Source organism: Rhinolophus hipposideros, assembly GCF_964194185.1.
Source record: "Rhinolophus hipposideros genome assembly, chromosome: 10".
Taxonomy (NCBI): Eukaryota; Metazoa; Chordata; class Mammalia; order Chiroptera; family Rhinolophidae; genus Rhinolophus; species Rhinolophus hipposideros.
The window spans coordinates 4,321,603-4,342,288 of NC_138056.1; the positions used below are offsets into that span (position 1 = coordinate 4,321,603).

A 20,686-nucleotide genomic window follows, 5' to 3' on the forward strand; every position below is an offset into this window, starting at 1 on the left:
GTCCACCCAGCTGAGATGGTTTCCACCAGGCTGGCCACCTTGCAGTTGAGTAGAACCTGATTCCAGGACCCCGAGGGTTCTCTCCCCAGAGAATAATGATAATTGCCATAATAATCCTAATAGCTAATAATTATTGAGCGCTCACCAAAGGCGGCCTGTGCTAAGCACTTTACGGCCTCGCCCCACTGCATCCTCAGACCTGTCTGTGTGGGGGCGCTATGATTATACCCCAACGGGTGAGGAAACGGAGGCCCAGAGGGGTTAACTTTCTTGCCCACGGCGGCAGAGCTGAGTGGAGCCAGGAATGTGAGCCAAGCCGGAACAGGTGGAGGGGCCCTGGATTCCAGGCTCAGGGGCTGGGCGGGCTCGCTGCTGGGATTCCTCTGGCAGCCCCCTCAGCTGTTCACAGCAAAACTGGGGGGGGCAGCCGGGAAGGAGGCTGGGGCTCAGCATAGCCTCGGTCTGGAGGTGCCTGAGACAGCGGCTCTGCTCAGAGGCCAGCACACACCATGCCACGGTGGCCTGCAAGCATTCCCACTGGAGAGCGAGTTGGGCTTAAGTACTACAGGCAGGCAGGACGGACAAGGCCCACCTGTTCTCTTCACACTTACAAACAGCGGGAGACGGACACCTGAACCAAATATGTCCCTGTCACTCGAGGGCCTCACCCATCATGGATTGGGACAATTTCCTAACTCAGCTCAGCATTCCGATATGCTGCACCATCCTGCTCTGCTGATGAGCTAGTGAAGCTTGGAAAGACCCTGAACCTCCCTTCCCCCCCCTGTCAAAAACACAACACCCCCTGAGATCCCAGACACTTAAGCCCCTATCATGGTAAAATCGGATTAGTCATTAAATGCCTGGAAAGCCTGGAAGACTCCCCCCTCACAGGCCCACGGCGGGCGGTTCCCTAACACCATCCTTCGGCACAGCCCCCAGGGTGGGGGCTAGCGCGTGGGGTGGGGGTCCCACCTTCGGCCACATTCCATCCTGGCCCCTCCACCTGTTCCGGCTTGGCTCACGTTCCTGGTTCCATGCAGCTTTGCGGCCGTGGGCAAGAACGTTAACCCCTCTGGTCCTCGGTTTCCTCACCCGTTGGGGTATAATCATAGCGCCCCCACACAGACAGGCCTGAGGATGCAGTGGGGCGAGGTGTAAACGAAGGTCTTGGTGCACGGAGGACGCTAAGGAAGGTCCGTCCATGTGCTCGGGAACTGGGCACGCAGAGACACACACGCCAGCGGGAAAAGGGCTGGCCTGGGAGAGAGCTCCAAGCGGGTCGGTCCGGAGCAAGCGCCTGCCTGAAGCCCAGTGCTCCCTCACAGCCAGACCGGCCTGGATCCTGGTGCAGACCCGCCTCACCCTCCAAAACAGTTATTGCCGCCCGGGGCCACAACCCAAGGAACCACGAGGTGTGCTGGCTCGAGAGGTGCTTTCAACGCTGAAAAGCCAAATGGAAACTGCTGGGTGAGGGAATAATGGAAACCCTGCAACAGAACTCCAACCAGATCTGCTTGGCGATCGTGCACGTCTGGGATCAATAAGCAGGAAAGTTTATTATTTAACAAATGTATTTTCCTTGAAAGTATACAATCTCTCAACCAGAGGGGAATTTTTAAAAAACACTAGAAATGGGAGCCCAAAGGATGGAAACTGCTCTCTCTCCTGCTCTCCTGTCTCAAGCAATCCTCCATGCATCTCACCGTTTGCTGCTCAAGCGTCTTCTAGAGGCGGGGAGATTAACGGAAAATACGTAAGCCTTCAGCCGGCCATCCCACCAGCCTGCTGCACATCGTCTGGGGAACATGCAGAGACCACCCTGGGCAGCAGACAGACCCACGCTGGGCCTACCCTGTCTCTAAGCCTCCCCACGGACACAGCACCCTACACCCAGCCTAGCAGATCAAGGACCTGGGCAAAGGATGACACGCTTTAGGGCTGCTCTGGTCACAGACATCAGCCAGGTGGTCACCAGCTCCGCAGGGAGAGGCAACGCTGTGGCCACAGCCTGCACCAAAATGAACAGGAGCACACTCCCCTCTGGGCAGGGGCCACAAACAAGTCCCCTGCACTGGAGACTGCTCCTGGCAGGGCTAAATGTCCAGCATCTCAGCCCTTGTAAGCTGACACTCCGCTTGGACCATGGGACAGGAGAACTCTGTGCAAACGCAGGTGACACCATAAAGCCCGCTGCGACACTGCAAGTGGGCCGTCAGCAGTGCACGGGTCCTGCCCAACCTGGGAGCTGCAGCAGAGAGCCCGGCAAGGATGGAGGGCTGCAGCGGCCACAGCAGGTGTGATGAGCATCTTGAAGAAGGGGACAGTGGTAGGGGAGGCCCACGGCAGCCTGGGCTGGGAACTGGCACTGCCCGCTTGCCCACAATACAGCACAAACCACACACCCCAGTCAACCAGGCACTAAGCAAACTCACGCAGAGACCTGGGCAGTGACAACTCAGCTGGAAGGCACCCAGACACCAGAACTGGCCGGGCCACGTGCTCCGGCGGCTTTTAATGCCCCATTGAGCAATTTCCTGAGAGTTTGGCTAGGCAGGTACCGCCTCCTCATCTGGGCTAATGGACGGGTACAGCCTGAGGAAGAAATTAAAGTTGCTCACATTTTGTTCTGGAATGAGCTAGGGGAGGGGAGCAATAATTTACGTGGTAATTATATTTGCCTTCGGGTAACGCTGGAATTAGTTGCGTTAGCGATTGTTTCCTGAGCAGACACTGGTGTGAGCGAGGCAGCAGGATCGTCTCAGGCAACTCAGCACAAACGTCATCTCTGAAGCACTCCAGGTGCTGACAGAAACCAAAAATGGGCAGACTCGCTCCATCGCAGCCACAGATGAATTTATGTCCACAGCCAGAGACCTGCTCGCTTGTAGGAGACCACTTCTAAAGTCCAGCCTCCAGACACCTGTTGAATGTCACCATTTACTGTCCCCAGATGAAGAGATCAAAGGATGGAACCCGATAGGTTGACTCTGAAGTTTATCGCAAAAGAGTAAAGGTACAAGAGTCCACACAAAGGTTTTCAAAAGAGCAATGAAGGGGGAATTGCACAATCGATCTCAAAATACACTGATGCTACAGAGACTAAAACAATAGCCTTACTGATACAGAAAGACACCCACAGGTCAACGGAGAACAGAAGGTTCCATAAAAAAAACAGCCAAACATCTGTGGACACTGTACATGAAAGAGTGGCATTTTAAATTAATGGAGATAGGATGAGCCAGTCAGTTAAGGTGTTGGGACCCCTCCCTGTCTACTTACTGAGGGGGGAGGAGGCAGGGACAGTTCATACTGTAACCCCCGCCTTAAAAAGTAGACAGAAGAATGTCTGAATATAAAACACAAAACCCAGAGAAAAACCTAGGGGTTAAAAAACCACACAACAAAGAATTGATGTCCACACCAAATAAAGAGTTCCCACAAAGCAATAAGAAAAAGATAAACAACTTGACAGAAAAATGGGCTAAGGATAAGAGTAGGCAATACGCAGAAAAATAAATACAAATGGCCGATCAGCCAGTAACAAGGGAAATGCAAGTCAAAATGTATTATAGTTTTAACCAAGTTGATTTTAAAAAATAGAATCCGGTAATTGCTAGCTTTGGAGAGGATACGGGAAAGCACATTCTCTCACTGATGCCTGGTAGGGTATAAATTGGGTATAAAATTACTCCAAAAGGGCTTTTGCACACATGAAAATGGGTGAAATGGTTCAACGGGCCTTTGGAGGAATTTGTGAGTATCTTTGTAAACTTATAAATGGATATACTCTTTGCCAAGGAATGTATCCTACGGAAACGCTTGTATACACGTGCACAGGTGTGAACCATGGTGTTCACTGTGTCAGGCCTTGCAACAGGGACTGGAAAAACGTAAATGCCCTTGAACTGGGTCAAGGCCCTGACGTACGGTACAGCCATACTGTGAAATAGTACTTGGCTTTCAAAAAGAATGACGACCTACAAGTAAAGATACAGAAAACGGTTTTGATACGTTAGCAAGTGAAAGAGACACGCTATAGGATGATACACAGTGACTGGATTTATGTAAAAGATAGGAGTACACGTTCAAAAAAACGTAACACGTGAAAAAAACGTATTCAAGGTCTGGTCATCTGGGAGGAGAGAACTAAAACAGGCAACAAACACGGACACTCATCGTCACAAAGAGGGGACCATGGCCCATGCTCAAGCTGTTTATATGTATTCATGGATGTCTTGCATTTAAAATACATACAGAGGGTGCCAAAAAAATGTATACACATTTTGAGAAAGGAAAAAACTGTATTAATTGTAATACTCAATATATACCGATAACAAAAGATGAATACAAGTCACGTTTGACTTCTGCGGTTACAAGAGGCGCTCAAACTGGTTCCCATCAGCATCCAGACACTTCTGATGACAGCAAACTACTGCTTGAGCATAGATACCATCTCTTAAAATGTGTATACATTTTTTGGGTACCCCCGGTATATATTTGTAAAAGAAAGTGGCCAACAAGCACATGTAAAGATGCTCAATGTCATTAGCCACCAGGAAAATGCAACTCAAAGCCACAACCAGGTACCACGTCACACCTACTAGGACGGCTACAGCCAAAAAAGGAGAAAAGAAGTGCTGGCCTGGATTGGAGAGACTGGAATTCCTGTGCGTCGCAGATGGAAATGCAAAATGGTGCAGTCTCTGTGGAAGACAGTTCGATGGTTCCTCAAAATATTAAACACAGAATTGCCCCTGTGATCCAGCAATTCCAAAAGTACAAGCAGGGACTCAAACAGACACTTGTACCCCCATGTTCACAGCAGCAGTCTTCCCAGTAGCCCGAGGTGGAAACAACCCAAGTGTCCATCAGGAATGAACGGATACACCAAGTCTGCTCTATCCACACAATGGAATGTTATTCAGTCATAAAAAGGAACGTTGCTTCCACACACACTACAACTTGGATGAACCTCGAAAACATTACACGGAAAGCAATAAGCCAGACCCAGAAGGACAAATAGTGGCCGACTCCACGAGGAGGTACCTAGAGTAGATAGACACAGAAAAGCCAATTAGAAGTGCCCAGGGGCTGCAGAGCAGGGGAAATGGGGAATGCTTAACGGGTGCACTTTCCATCTGGGGTAATAAAAACACTGGGGAATAGACAGAGGTGACGTTTGCACAACACTGTGAATGCAATTAATGCCACTGACTTGTACACATAAAAATGACAAAAATGGCAAATGTTATGTCACATACATTTTACCACTATAAAAAAAAGTAGCTCTGAATTTAAAAGAATCAAAAGGGAAAGGGGGAAGGCAGATCCCAGGACAGTCGTTTTTCCGCCAGGCCAGCAGAAACCACCGGCTCTAAGGATCCCTGGGGCCCACACCTGCTCCCATGGGGCGCACTGTGTGCCGTGCCAGGCCTGAGGGGATCCTGGGGTCAGTTCTGGGCCTCAGCTCCAGGGACAGTTTCCTATGTGACGGCACCAAGCAGAGCCCACATGGCCAGACACAGGAGGGTAAGTGTCAGCCTGGCGAGGGCTGGTCAGCCTGCCCACTCGGCCCACCCCTGCTGCCCAGTCCCACAGAGAAAGCCTGCACACTACCAGCATGGACCCTGAAGCTTCACACAGCCCCATGCAGTGGGTACCACTGTCATCGTGTTTTACAGATGAAGAGCCTGAGGCCCAGCAAGCTGAGTGAGCTGCCAACCTCACACGGGCAGTCTGGCAGCTCGGCCCCTGGGCCCTGACTCCAGGGCCTCTGAGGACATAGTTCTGATGACCACCAAAGGCCTTGTGGGCAGTTGTGAGTACTGGCGGGGCCCTTGGCAGAATGGCACGGTGCGGTGGCCAGCGAGGGGCCCAGACGGGGAGATCCAGCTCAGCCACACTCTGGGGCTCTGGGTCCAGGCCAGCCTGAAGGCCACCACCTCGCTATGCCTCTGGGGAGCCCTCTCTACCCGTCCCGATCCACACAGCCCCCTCTTAAGCTGCACGGTCCCAGCACACCCAGCACTGCTAGCGCCAGAGGGCAACAGACTTCCTGGGAGAGGAGCCTTCATCAGATTCTCCGAGGGGCATGAGAGACCCCCAAAAGGCTAAACCACTCTGCTCCCTGAGCAAACCCTCGCTGCAGTTTAACCACTACAAAAAATACATCAAGGCAAACTGGCAGCACTCAAACAGTGCATGTTGAATTAAATACCGACCAATAAAGCAAATAAAATACCCAGGAAGTAGTATCTCCCCACCTCCTCACAGGTGATGCCACCATGACAACCTCCAGGGGTCCGGAGCAAGAGACAAAGGACATGTGACCTGGGCACAGACTGAGCAAACCTGAGGTTCCAGTGCCATGTGGCTGCTGCTACCTCAAGAGAACGAGGCGAGTACTACCAGGCAGGGTGAGCCAGTGGGCAGGCCAGCGGAGAGCTAACTGTCCCCTACTGGGTGATGGGCAAACTGGGACAAATTAGAAACCAAAGACTGGCCCCAGAGCCACACAGATAACCGGCCTGCTCGGGGCTCAAGACTGGGCAGAACTAATGTGGGCAAGGGTGTGCCCTGCTTGGCACATGCCCACATGGCTTAGAGGCACAGAGGTTCCCCACTTAGAGGCACAGAGGTTCCCCACTTACCGGGGAAGGGCCAGCAGCCAGATCTGCTCCCGGCCGGGGCTCTCGCCTGGATCGGGGCTGCTAGCCACTCTTCAGGGGCAAATGTGCACCAGACACAGACACCCAACATCTCACACCACCTTCCAGCCTCCAACTGGATGAGGGTGTTAGGACTTGGAACCTCGGGGCACTTTTAAAAGGGAACCTGGAGGCCTAGAACAGAACCTCTCACGTCCTTCACACAATGGCCTGTCCAAAGAACAACCTCCATCCAGGTCCCTCCTGACACGCGCTCCTGAACCCCAACTAGTTTTGCAGATGACGAAACAGGCCGAGAGCTAGCAAACCGCTTTCCAGAGCTAAAGAGAAAGCAGAGACCAGCCTGGCGCAGCGGGCGGGACCCTGGGCCGGCTCTTTGTGCAACCGCAGCTGCCTCTGCATGTCAGCACTTGGACCCGTGCTGTCCCCAGGACGGCCCTGCAGAGGGGGCCGGTCTCCAGCACACACCACCACCACTTTCTGAGCAAATGTGTCAACAGGCCCCCAAAGGGAAAGGGCTGGACACAGCCCCTTACTCCTATCAGAGCCTCTCCGTTTTGAGAGTGGGCTAAGTGCCCTCAGAAGCCACAAATATCCAGTTTCGCTCAGGGCTTCTGTAACACTGAACATGGCACTGACTCCACCTCCCAGCACCCCTGCTCCCCCGGAGGCCAGCACCAGCCCTTAACTTGTCCCCTCCGCCCCCTTCCCCATCAGCTCTCAAGTCTCTGAACCAAGGCGGGAGGAGCTAAATGCTAACCTGCCCACGTCCTTGCCCAGCCTAAAATAGCTTCCACTGTCCTAACCCCACGGGGACATCACAGCCCCCCACCTGTGCCCACTGAGCGAGGTACCCAACAATGGGGGAGTGGAAAAGCCAAATGTGCTTTATCCATCTGATGGAATCTCGTTCGGCCGTGAAAAGGAACGGAGTGCTGACGCAGGCTCCAAGTGGACGTACCTCGAAACCGTAAAACTAAATAAGTGAAAAGGCCAGGAGAAAAGATCACATAGCGTAGGGTTCCACGTAGATGAAATTCCAGAACAGACAGAAAGCCAACTGGTAAGCAGGGGCAATGGGAGCTACTATTTAATGGGAGTGGAGGTTTATTTGGGAGTGATGAAAATGTTTTGGAACTTGATAAAAAATGGTGGTTGTACAACATTGTGAATCTACTAAATGCCACTGAAATGTACACTTTAAAATGGTTAATTTTATGTGATGTGTATGTCATCTCAATTTAAAAAAAAGGTTAGTTCAACACCTTTCACCTAGGACAGACCTGAATCTAGCATATGTTTCCTATCCCCCCTGACTAAAGTTTTCCAGAAGCTTCCATCGCCTTCTGTCTTACATCCAGACTCTGCAGCGTGATCTGGTCTCTTTCAATGGAGGAGACCACCTGGTCCCTGAGGACAGGACTCTGGGACTGTGAGGGGAAACCCCTTGGGCCCCCCCTCCCCTAGCTGTTTAGTCAGCTTTTTTCTCTATGCAGAATGGCTGGCAGCAAACGCTGGGCCTCATCTGTCATTCTATCCCCAGCACCTCACACAGGCGCCAAAGAGTAACATCAACCATAATAAGAGCTGGTACAGAGCCAGGCTCGTGTTACTCACTAAACTCATGGTAGGAAGTATTATATTATTAGCCCCATTTTACAGAAGAGAAAACTGAGGCACACAAAGGGAGAGTCAGCTGCCCAAGCTCCCCTCCCAGAATAGGCAGCAAGGCGCAGATTAGACCCCCAGCCACCTGGGCTCTGTCCAGACAGTTCAGCATTCTGGACTCGGTGTCACAGCAATAAATGAGTCAGATAGTAAACGAGATAACCAAGGTCACACAGAGAAGAAAAATCCAGACTGTGTAATAACAGCTTCTAGACCTTCCAGACCAGAAAGATCAAGGACCCCATTACACAACAGAAACTGCAGCTCTGCCACCACCAGTCCCTCACCCGGGACTGGGATGGTGCCAAGGGTTTCTCACACAACATTTAATGCTCCCAACTTGCCTGGGGTAACCAGGTGAGGATACTGGACGCAGAGAAGCTAAGTAAGTCATCCAAAGTCAACCAACTGCTGAGCACGTATGTAAACCAGGTTGGTCTGACCCCAAAGCCCCCCCCCCCCATTCAGCCCTGACAAGCCCCAGCCATAGGCAGGCAGCCATGCTTCGTCCTCACCTGACTGCACCCCACACACACCCCCGCCCAACCAGTGTGCAAATTCTGGCAAATGCCTGAGCGGTGACACAGTGCTGCTGAAATTAGACGGGTTCCAAATACGACGGGATCTCCACAGCAAACGCTGGATCGTTTGGGTTGACTGGGGAAATTCTTGCATCCGAACGGGAGGTTACAGGCATGTGGGCCCTGCTTTGAAAAGAACAGAGTCCTTTCGGGGGGGGGGGGGGTGGCTCTCTCAGTGGACTCCACAGAGCATTTAGTTTACTCAACAGCCACACACTGGGCCCTACCAGTGGGCCAGGCAGTGAGCATGTGCAGTAACTACCCTGGGGGGGGCGGGTGGTCCTGGACAGGCTGGGCCTGGAGCAAGTGCTGTGGGGCCAGAGGGGCGCGGCCTGGGCCATTCCCAGTACCGGGACCAGGAACAAAGGCACTTCCGTGGGCTCACAGCTTCAAATTGCAACAGGAAGCAATCAGGAAAAATAATGAGCTACCAACTTACTGGCTGCACTCCGGACAGATGCATAAATCGAACACAGAAATCAGGGACATGCTATATCAAGAACAGTCCCGGGAGTTGTCCATCCATTTTAGGCCTGGGTCACCACATCAGCTGGTGCTCTAAAACCCTCTTGCTGACATGCTTCCTAATGTTAAAATAATCAGCTCTATTTCTGCCTCACACACAACTGAACTCCACACACGATTCATCTTCTTAGGGGCTCGAACCACACAACGACAGGCATTCGCCTCCAGGAACCGTCACCCCAAAAGGTACAGGAAATCCCAAACTGCAAGGAAGTGCAGATCAACAGAGCCAGCTAAGAAACCCCACCTTTAAAACAAACATCTTCCCAAAAAAAACCCTTTTGCCTCCACGTTCCAGGCATTTCCGGAAAGAAAAGAAGCAGCGTTGGCCTGAACTAGCCAGATACTGTCATTGTTTTGTCGTCACCTTGTTTTGCTAGTATCAGACATGGCCGAGAAACGTAAACACTTTCCTGAGAGAGACAAATTTGGGGTGAAACCACTGACAGTCTCTAGGCTTGGGCTAGGAGGCAGGGGGACTTGAGGAAACCATGGCTTCTCTGCAACGCCCCCCCCCCCAAACCTCAGTGGAGGGGCCACAGCACTGGGAATGTGACCACAGAGCCAGGCCAGTACACCTCGCTGCAATGTCCACACTGGAAACATCCAGAGAGACAGCTGTTTGTCTTGAAGAGGCTCAGACAAAGGCCCCCGAGGCCCCCCCTACTCCCCAAAATAACAGCCACCAGCAGAACAGCAGCCCCAAGAGCACAGGACTTGCTGGTCGTGTCTACTTGGCCAGCCACACTGCGGAAAAACAACACTCACGTCAGAAGATAATGATTTAGGTAGCGAGAGACTTGCTTCAAAAACCACATGGCAATCTCCAAATTAAAAGAACATGTGTAGCGTTTCGCAGGCGCTTAGGTTTCCTGAGCCCTCCTGACCTCAACTCCACCCCTTGGGACACACCAAAAGTTGGAGAGAGAGGTCCCCAGCCCTCCATCGCCCCAAGGCTGTGCCCAACTGAGGCGCCAGCACGCTGCCCCCCCACGCCGCGCTCCGGGACCGGGTCCCCCCCGCGGTGGCCCCACACAGTCGGCCGGTGGGGTGGGCACGGGCCGGGCGTCACTGTCTGGGGCCCCAGCGGCCAGACGGATCTTCCAGGCACCTGGCAGGTGTCAGTCCGTTTGGAAACTACTGCGACGCAGAGGAAAGGCCAGCGCCACAGGCCAGGCCGCCCCGCGCCCCGTCTCGGAACTTTGTCTGCCACTTAAATCAGTTCTCGGAGCTCGCAGGCCGGCGGCGCGGCCATCGGAAACAGGCTCGCGCAAGCGTTCCCAGCGCAGGGCGGCCAGGCCTGTCCCCGGGCCGAAAGTCCCCGCTCAGGGTCCCAGCACGGCCTCGCCCGCGGGCTCCACGCGGGCGCACTTCCGAGCGCGCCTCGGGGCCCGGGCAGGTGAGGACCCGCCCGCCCGCGCCGCGCCGCACCTGGCGGGGTCGGCGCCGCCCCGGGACGCTCCGGACGGGCCCGGCGTCCGCGGGAGGGGCCCGGGCGGGCGAGACAAAGGGACCGCGCGCGGCCCCCGGGCGGCGGGGACGGCGGGGGGCAGCGGGGACCCGCGGCGCGCGCCCCAACTCGCCCCCAACTTGCCAAGTGGCTGCCGCGCGCCGCGCACTTGGCCGCGGGCCGCCAGGGCGTCCGGGCCATTGTCCCTGCGGCCCGCGCCCACCTACCCGCGGCGGGGGCCAGGCTGCAGCAGAGGGCGAGCAGCAGCAGCGGCGGCGCCGCCTCCATGTTATCCGGGGCCGGCGGGCCCGCGCCGCGCTCACTCGGGCTCCATGGCGCGGCGCGGCGGCTCCTCGCGCGGCTCCGGCGCCTGCCGCCTCCCCCTCGGGCGCCGCGGACCAGGACGACGGGGGAGGAGGCAGGAGGCGCGGGAGCGGAAGCCGCGCCGCGTCTCCGCCCCCCGCCGCTGCCGCCCGCCCGCGCCCCCCGCGCCGGCCGCGCCCTCCCGCGGGCGCCCCCCGGAGCCGGCCGGCGGCGAGGCGGTCGTTGCGCGCGCGCCCCACGGCCCTCCCTGCGCCCCCCGCCTCCCGCGGGGAAGGCCGCCCGGGCTCCTCCGGGCGCAGGCTCGGGCTCGGGGCTTCCACCCCGCAGGGCCCGGGGCCCGGAAGCAGGTGTGTCACCTGTAGGGCCGCAAGTACCTGGTTTTTACCGAGGGGGAAACTGAGGCACGGGGGTTGGGGTTTTTTTTTTCGGAGAGGGGACGTCGCCCGCGGGCACACAGTGAAGCAGTTTGGGGGCTGAAAGCTAGGGGCCCCGAGCCAGGTCTGTGCACTTCCCCGCGACCGCAGCCCCCACGGCAGGGCCGGGTCTGGCGGCCAGGCGACACCTGTTCCCACTGGTGAGGTCACCCGGGAGGGCAGAGGGCGACGGCGAATCGGCGCAGGGCGCGAACACACTTGTAAGCGGATGAGAGAGAGTGAGGCAGGAGCTGTAGCTGGGCTGGGGTTGGGGTGGGCCTGAGGTTTTATTTTTAAACGAAACGGACGCCCTCTACATTCGTTGTGGTACAGACTCTGAGCGAAGACACGCTGGTCTTCTAAACATCCTTCTAAGCGGGCTGAGCGAGAAAGCCCCTCGAGGATGGCAGACCTCATCTCTGACTCATCCGCCAAGCAGGCACTGAGCTCCTCATCTTCCCAGCTCTGGACCACCTGACCATCCAGCTTTGCCTGGACCCTCAGGGCACAGGAGGGACTCAGAGGGAGCACAGTCCCGGCTCTGGAAACCACGGGCCCCAACTCTGGCTCTGCGGCTTCCTAGAATCAGGTGTGCCCTTGGGCAGGTCTAAATATAACCTTCCCGGCACACTTTCTTCCCTTACAAAATAGGGAAGCAGTGCCTACCTTGCAGGTGCGAGAGAACTAGCGGTAAATCACCAAAAACATACGCACCGATGCGAATATTCTTCTCGTACTTGTGACAACCTTACAAACCTAGTGGTCGGGCAGATCGTCTCTGTCCTGAATGGGGCTGATAGTCTCGGGAGGCAAGCAAAAACAAGAAGACAGATAAATTTAAAATAAAAAAAAAAACCAAAATACCATCAACAGACTGAGGAATGCCATGAAAAATGAAGAATATTGTACTGCAATGTCTGGGAGAAGTCTGACGTAGGGAGGTAGGGACGGCTGACAAAGCAGTAGGAGGAGCTAGCTGGAGGCAGTGCAGATCAGACCTGGACCCCAAGAGCACTGGGGAGCCATCGTGGGTGTTAAGTAGCAAAACCCTTGCTGATTCCTCTCTCACACCCTGTGCCCAACCCCAGAAGCACATCCTGTTGGCTCTGCTTTCAGAACAGATGCAGACTCCCCGCTCTTCTCATACCTGTGCTATCACTACCCTTGTTGGGGTCCCCTCTCACCTCCATGGGTCTTCTGCTTCTGCCTTGACCCCTTTCAGCCTAATCTCACAGCCAGAATGAGCCTGTTTAAACAAGTCAGATCACATCCCTCCTTTGCTGAAGAATCTTCTCTGGCTCCCATGTCAGTCAGAACAGAAGCCAAAGGCTTTATGGCAACTACTGGGCCTGATCTGGCCACACCCCTCCCATTATCTCGCCAACCTCCTCTGCACCCTCCTTCCTCTCCCTTACCTGGCTCCAGACACTGTGGGCCTCCTCGCTTGTCTTCAGACACACCGGGCACACTCTTGCCTCAGGGCCTTTGCACTTGCTGGTCTTTCTACTGGAACTGTTTTACCCCAGTTAGCTACATAGTTTGTTTTCCCACGTCTTCGGTTGCTCAGCCAGACCTTCCCTGACCTGCCTTTGAAAGTTGTAAACCACACCCCCTTGAACACCCACTCATGCTGCCTCTTCCTGCTGCATTTCTTCGCTTTACTTTTCTCCTTTGCGCTGAGCGACATCTGACAGACTAAGTGTTTAAACTTACCTTTCTTCCCTCCAAGAATGGAAGCTCCATGAGAACAGAGACTGTCATTTGTTTTGTTCCCTGTGTATCCCCTGAACCTAGACCAGGGCCTGGCACATACTAGGTGCTTACAAAACGTTTGTTGAATGAATGAAATGAAAAGATCTGATTTGCATTTATAAAAGGAGCACTCTGGCAGCTAAGTGGGAACAAGATTGTCAGGAGGGAAGAGGGAATGAGGGGACTGGGTACCATGGTAGCAGCCAGGAGAGATGGCAGCTTGGACTGGCAAGGGGTGGGGAGTTCAGGAATGGTAAGAAGGACCTGGATTTGGGATGCTTTAGGAAAAGCAAATGGGGCTTACTAAGGGCACTGGCTGTGGAGAAGAGTGGAAGGGGGCCCAGGGTGGCTCGCCATAGGAACTATGCTAGGTCTAAAGTTCAAGTCAAGGTTCTAAATCTGAGAAGGGATACTGAGGAGCTGAAGACCCTACACTCAGTTATGCAGATGATTGAAAGTAAAATGATCCAGGAATACAAACAAACAAACATTGGGATTCTTTGTTCTCAAGGAGGAAGGTACAAGCTTGATTGTCAGAATGGGAGACTTCAATAAATAGAGAAGAGGGCGTTTAAGTCAGGGGATGGTGGAGGCTGGCATCAGCTCCTGGGGTGCCCTGGGGTTTCCTGTGCCAACTCTTGGGGTGTCAATTGTAGAGACCCCCCCCACAGGAAAGGTACTGTGCCCCAGGTATCCAGGCATCACAGCAATGACTCCATCCAAACTTTGAGAAAAGTGATTTGTAAAGAACAAATGAGAATGAAGTACTATTGTATTCTGCAGAATTCCTACATCACAAGGGCAGTAATCTTTAGATTTCTTCACTAATGTAAGAAGCAGCTGGAGAATGTGTTAGGCTTCCCAGAAGGCTGCCTGTCACAGCTCATCACGCCACGAAAGTTTCCTTAGGTCTCACGTTTGGATGTGTTCACTCTCAATTTATTCCTCAGATGCAGGTTCCATCCCAGGGAAGTAACAGGGGCTCAGCACCTGTCAGATCTAATCATTTCTGGGGACAAGGGCTCAATTGGGGGTCTATTCAAAGCCCATCGAAGAATGCAACCTCAGCCCCGTGACATTTTGGGAAAATGCCTCTTTGGTTTCCCTCCCATGCTGGAACATGCTGACTCTGGAGAGTTATTCTGGGCACGAGAGCCCTCCCTCCCGGCAGGCCTGGCCGCTGTGGACAGAGGTGTGCCTTAGGCTCCCAGCATTCCCGGCTCTCTGAACCACGAGCATCATCCTGAGGGCAGCTTGGTGGAGGAGGGCAGAGGGGATGTCCACTGACCAGCCCATCACTCAGATCCCAGAGGGCCTCCATCTGCAACAGCACCACCTCCGAGCAACCTGCCACCAGCGCATGGTGGTGGGCAGTGCAAGGCTAATTGGTAGGGGAGCCATGGCTCCTGTGGAGATAGCTGGGGTGTGAGGGACACAGGTTAAACTTCCCCTCTGAGCCTCGGTTTCCTGATTCATAAAATGGGAATGGTATCTGCTCAACTGTTTATCTCTTAGTGCTGATGTGAACTTCATCCAAGGGAAGATTCGTAAAGATGTTCTTTATACTTTGAAGCCCTGCATTCACGTGAGTTGTGATTAGTGTGGGCCCACCATAGGGCATGAGAGCAAGTGTGGGTTAAGCAACCCCACACACTTGCTCTTCTCCCTCCGATAGTTGGCATCCAGCCCTAAGTTTCTGTAGCCCTGAGCTTCACTCCTCCTGACCTGTGGCTTGTCGTGTGACTCGACCCTGGGGGAGAATGCCACGTGAATGTCTGGTGCACCCAGCAGGGTTATTTTCAATACAGATTAAGGAGTTGATATTCAGGTTTGATGTCCCTTTTTTAGCTCTTTAAAGACACCTATAGTGGGTTGAATAGTGGCCCCCAAACAGATATGTCCACATCCTAATCCTGGGAACCTGTGACTGTTAATGTGTTTGGACAAAGGGTCTGTGCAGGTATAATTTAGTTAAGGACCCTAAAACGAGGTCATCCTGGATTATCAGGGTGGGCCCTAAATCCAATGACAATGGGCCTTAATACAGAAAGGCAGAGAGAGGGCAGGCCGGTGTCTGATGCCAAGGTCGCTGGTTCGATTCCCACATGGGCCAGTGAGCTGCGCCCTCCACCACTAGATTGAAGACAACCATCTATCTGCTGCTGAGCTTCTGGAGGGGTCAGATGGCTCAGTTGGTTAGAGTGTGAGCCCTCAACAAGGTTGCCGGTTCAATTCCTCGTGGGATGGCATGGGGTGATGGGCTGCGCCCCCTGCAACTAACACTGAAAATGGCAACTGGACTTGGAGCTGAGCTGCGCCCTCCATAACTAGATTGAAGGACAAGAACTTGGAGCTGCTGGGCCCTGGAGAAACACACAATATTCCCCAACAATATTCCCCAACAAAAAATTAAAATAAAATTAAAAAATCACTCTTCAATACAATGCATCTCCTACATAAAAAGAGACAAAAGAGATGTCCTGACTGATCTTTTTTTAAAAAAGGCTTCAAATATAACTCTGATGATATTAAGAATTGCATTTTTTAGATATGACGAAACTATTCTAATTAAGTAGCGGAGTGCTCTTAGGAGAGCTAAACTATTTAATGGTGAACCGTCATATTGTCTGCAATGCACTTTCAACATATTTTTGGCAAATATGGCAAAACTTTAACAAATTTTGAATCTAGGTGATCAAATTATGGATGGTCACTAAAAAATAAAGTTATAAACTGGCCACAGACTGTGAGATAAGGAGTGTTTTAACCTCCTGGCGGGACAAATACGCCTTTTTAACACCAGGAAGGTGGTGCCACGTGGGACTTTTTGGACTCTTCCGAGTTCCTGTTGGAGGACGGTGACAGAGGAGACCCAGCACAGGACCTTGGGACCTCCTTTTCAGGTGGGGGAAGGCGAATGCTCACAAAGAGGATGAGTTAGACCCTGGGCTCACTTGTGCCCTCAGCCCCATCCGGGCAGCGAGGCTGAGGGCTGGATGCTTGGGGGTGCTTCCTGCTAGCGTCCCCTCCCAGGCCAGGAAGGATGACAGTCCTTCCTTGCTTGTCGATAACTCTCTGACCAAATATCCCTGCGGGCAACGGGCAGTGCCTGTTGCGTACCCAAGGTCACGCAGCGGCGCCTTTGATGTGCCTCAAAGTCAACAAACTCCGCTGCAGACTTTTGTACCCAGACTTTGTTTTCTCCCTGAGAAGACCGGGTGAACCCCAGGGCTTCAGCTGTGCAATCTAGGCCAGAAGCCACAGGGCAGTTTTCCCCAAGTCTGTTTTCTCCAGGAGCTCCACTGAGCCTATGCTGCTCCTGCAATCCTCCTAACGCCCATTCTACAGAGGGAGAAACTGAGACCTGGGTCAGGCTGGGTGACTTGACTGAGGTCCCTCAGAAAGCAAGGCGTGCGGTTTCAGACCCCGTCTTTCCTCCTCTCGACAAGGCCCTGTGTCCTTTGGGCGGTGAGGAGGGAAGAGGCTGAGGCGGGGGTGGGCCAGAGCGGCTCGGGCATCTGGGTACTGAGGCGGCTGCTGGCTCGGGCCTGCAGGGAGCCGGGAGGCCACGAGGGGGCAGCAGCATCCAGCCCTGCCAGATTCTTCCTGGCGCTCTGGTCGGAAGGAGACAAAAGTCATATAACTATAATCTCATGGCTGAGATCTAACTACTGTTAGAAGAAACAGCTCTTGCAAAGTGGGGATGGGGTCTCGGAAGATAGATCTCGCCAGAGAAGCGACTGCACACACCTGAGGCTGTCAGGGTGTAAGATAAAAGGAAAGAACGCAGGTTCTCAGATCAGTGGACATGGTTCGATTCAAATGCTCACTGTATGACCTTGGCAGGTTGTTGAACCCCTGGGGACCTGCTTTTAGTCTGTGCCGCTGGGGATAATGGTAGTTGCCCGGCGTGGCTACGTTGGGAATTTAAATCGTGGCTACGTTGGGAATTTAAATAACGGTAGAAAATATAAAGTATTACTACTAGGGTGCAGAGGGCCCCAGGCCTGGGCTTCCTGCCACTTTCTGGAGGAGGGTAGCTCCCCTGGGGCAGGACCGCTTGGAGTGTCCCTGGTCAGCTCATGACTTTCACACTTGGGGGCCTGCATATCTGCAGATCCGTGCCAGACACTGAGCAGCCATGTCACCATTGCCATTTTGAGGCTCAGAAAAGCTAAGCACGTGCCCTGGGACCACAGTCTATGTCAGCCTCAGAGCTGGGGAGCTGGGATTTGCAGCCTGGAGCTCTGCCCTATGAATCCCGCACAAACCACTGCCTGAGTCACCAGTGTGGGGTCAGGGATATTAACACCCTCCCACCCTCCCATATTCAACCAAGTTGGGGGCTGCTGATGGACGCTTTGACAGTTGTCCTCCCCACCCTGCCCCCATTAGCTTTGCAGGATGGCTTGGGAAGAAAAGCTCTAGGCAGATTATCACTGCCAGCCTGTCCTGTCCACTCCCCAGTGGCTCAGGACCCCCAGCCATGGGCAAGCCGATTGGCAGGCAGGGAGGATGCTGTCAGGATTCTCCCCCACTCATCCCTTGCCAGCCCCAATAGACTGAGGAAGGGTCCAGGGGAGGTGCAAGTGGCCTGGGGCAGCCCTGTGTTAGAAAAGGTTGGTGGGGGGATCGAATATATGGTGATGGAAGGCGAACTGACTCTGGGTGGTGAAGACACAATGGGATTTATAGATGATGTAATGCAGAATTGTACACCTGAAATCTATGTAATTTTACTAACAATTGTCACCCCAATAAATTTAAAAAAAAAACAGAATCAGTTGGTGTCTGCAAGGCTAAAAGTTGGAAAGGAAGGAGCCAGGATTAAGAGGGGAGAAAGTAAGTGTTTATGGGTTTAATTAGGTTAATGGGATTCATTTTATATTCTGATTATAAAATTAATTCACGGTTATTGCAGAAGTTTGAAAAGATAGGAAAGGATAAAGAGAACACGAGTCATATATAATCTCATGGCTGAGCTCTAACTGCTGTTAGCATTTTTATGTATGTCCTTCCAGTCTTTCTTTTCTAGGCATATTCACAGAGATATTTTTAAAGTAAAATCGTAGTTAGGAGTTTCTGTTTCTGGCAAAATGACAGGCTAGCCCCTTTTGGTACGAAATATGTAAAAATACTGGAAGCAACATTAATTTTAAAAACATTTTTTAATGCATGGTAGAGTTGGCACCTAAGGCCAGAAATAATAAGAAAGTCATACTCATTTTTTTTAAAGATTTTATTGGGGAAGGGGAACAGGACTTTTTATTGGGGAACAGAGTATAATTCCAGGCCTTTTTTTTTTTTTTCCAAGTCAAGTTGTTGTCCTTTCAATCTTAGTTGTGGAGGGTGCCATTCAGCTTCAAGTTGTTGTCCTTTCAGTCTTAGTTGTGGAGGGCGCAGCTCAGCTCCAGGTCCAGTTGCCGTTGCTAGTTGCAGGGGGCGGAGCCCACCATCCCTTGCGGGACTTGAGGAGTTGAACCGGCAACCTTGTGGTTGAGAGCCCACTGGCCCATGTGGGAATCAAACCGGCAGCCTTCAGCGTTAGTAGCATGGAGCTCCAATGGCCTGAGCCACTGGGCCGACCCCCGCAAATTATATTTTAATAAAGATTTTCTTAAGGTGATTACAACACATGGAAGGTGGAGAAAAGATCTAACAAAGTCAGTGTTACAGAAAGAAAAACCCAGAGAGGGAGCAGAAGCAATATTCAACATGGTAAATGGTTGAAAGTTTTACAGAAGTGATGAACACACCAAGTCCTCAGGCTCAGAAAGCCCAACGACTCACAAACAGGATTGAAAAGCAAATCCACACTGAGACACGTGATGGGTGTTTCATTCGGGGTCCACCCTCTGGAGTGCCCAAGAAGCCTTTCACTGTGAGGGTTGCACTGGTGGCCTTCTGCTAAGGAGAAAACCCAGAGAGGGAGCAGAGGCAACATTCAACATGGTAAATGGAGAGGGACACCCAGCAGAGGTGAGGAGCCCCTCCTCAACCACCACCATCCCTCCAGTGCCCACCAGCTCCATTATCACAGAGCAGGCAATGAAGGATAGGTTTGGGGCTGAAAGGCAGTAAATTAATAACTGTTTCATGAGAATGAAACAGCAGAACACCAAAAAAAAAGCTCTTAAAACCAGCCAGAGAAAAATGACAGAATGCCAACGAAGAAAATTCCAGTTAGACTGACAACGGACAGCAGAGAAAGATCATCAAAGCGCAGAAAATATTCTCAACCTAACATTCTAACCCCCAAAAACAATCTTCAAGAACAGGGACCAATTTCAAACTTTTCAAGACTTTTTCAAACAAACAAAACTAAGAGAGTTTACCAATAGACCCTCAGTGGAGAAGCTGTTCTTCCATGGCAACAGAGGCCTGAATTGCAGGAGGGAATGGTGAGCAAAGAAAATGGTAAACATTAGGCTAAATCGAAATAAAAGACTACAAAATGATAACAATGTCCAATTTCTGTAAGGGAGGAAACAATATAAGCATAAGAAACTAGGTAACAGCGTTCTCCCCCATCTATTCATTTTTTTTAAGTTGCTTATCTTGCATTTTCTACCTATTTAATCATATCAGCTTAAAAAAAGAGGATATTTAACTACTTCTTTTCCAATGTTCATACGTAGTTCATTCATTTCCTAACTGCATTTTTTATTTGGGTCTTTATATATTTAAGCAGGTAATACATTCTCATAACTTTCATGAGATACAAAAAAAATTGTATTTTATTTGTAATTGTTGTCTTTCTTTTTTTCACCTAACATTGTGTCCTGAGCATTTCCCCATATCTTTAATGGTTCTTCAAAACCATCATTTTTAATAGCTGCTTAATAATTTCTCTCACGGCTATACTACAGCTTACTTGACCATGCTAAATAATAACATTTAGCCATCTTCCCATTCCTCGGTGTTACACCTACCACTGCAACTCACATCCCTGCGCACGTCTTTGCTCTATGACCTCGTATGGTAGCATAGATGAGTCACGCGAGTCAGACTTTCTTTAGACTCCAGATTCCATAACTGTGGCATAGGGCTGGAGGTTGAGAGAGACTCAGGGGTCAGGGTTCAAATCAGAGCCGAGACAAAGGGTGGTGCCTGATTACGCAGCTCCTGCGTGCCTGCTATGTGCCAGGCACTGTTCTAGGAACTTTGCATACCATACAAAGATCCCTGCCCTCATGGAGCTTACACGTCGCAGGTGGGGATGGGGCAAACCACAAGTAATACATGTAATGAAACACAAATTGTATACTATGTGAGAAGAACTATAGAAATAAAGAAAATGTA

General features: G+C 52.2%; 1 protein-coding gene across 1 annotated transcript in view; it reads right to left on the reverse strand.

The window, feature by feature from the left end:
- LRP5 (LDL receptor related protein 5) overlaps nt 1-11,294 on the reverse strand; it is a 102,296-nt gene extending 91,002 nt beyond the window's left edge. Inside the window, exon 1 of the mRNA XM_081062389.1 lies at nt 11,123-11,294. Coding sequence (XP_080918515.1) covers nt 11,123-11,183 — 61 coding nt within the window. The 5' untranslated portion in view covers nt 11,184-11,294. The remainder of the gene's footprint in view (nt 1-11,122) is intronic.
- Nucleotides 11,295-20,686: the final 9,392 nt, after the last annotated feature.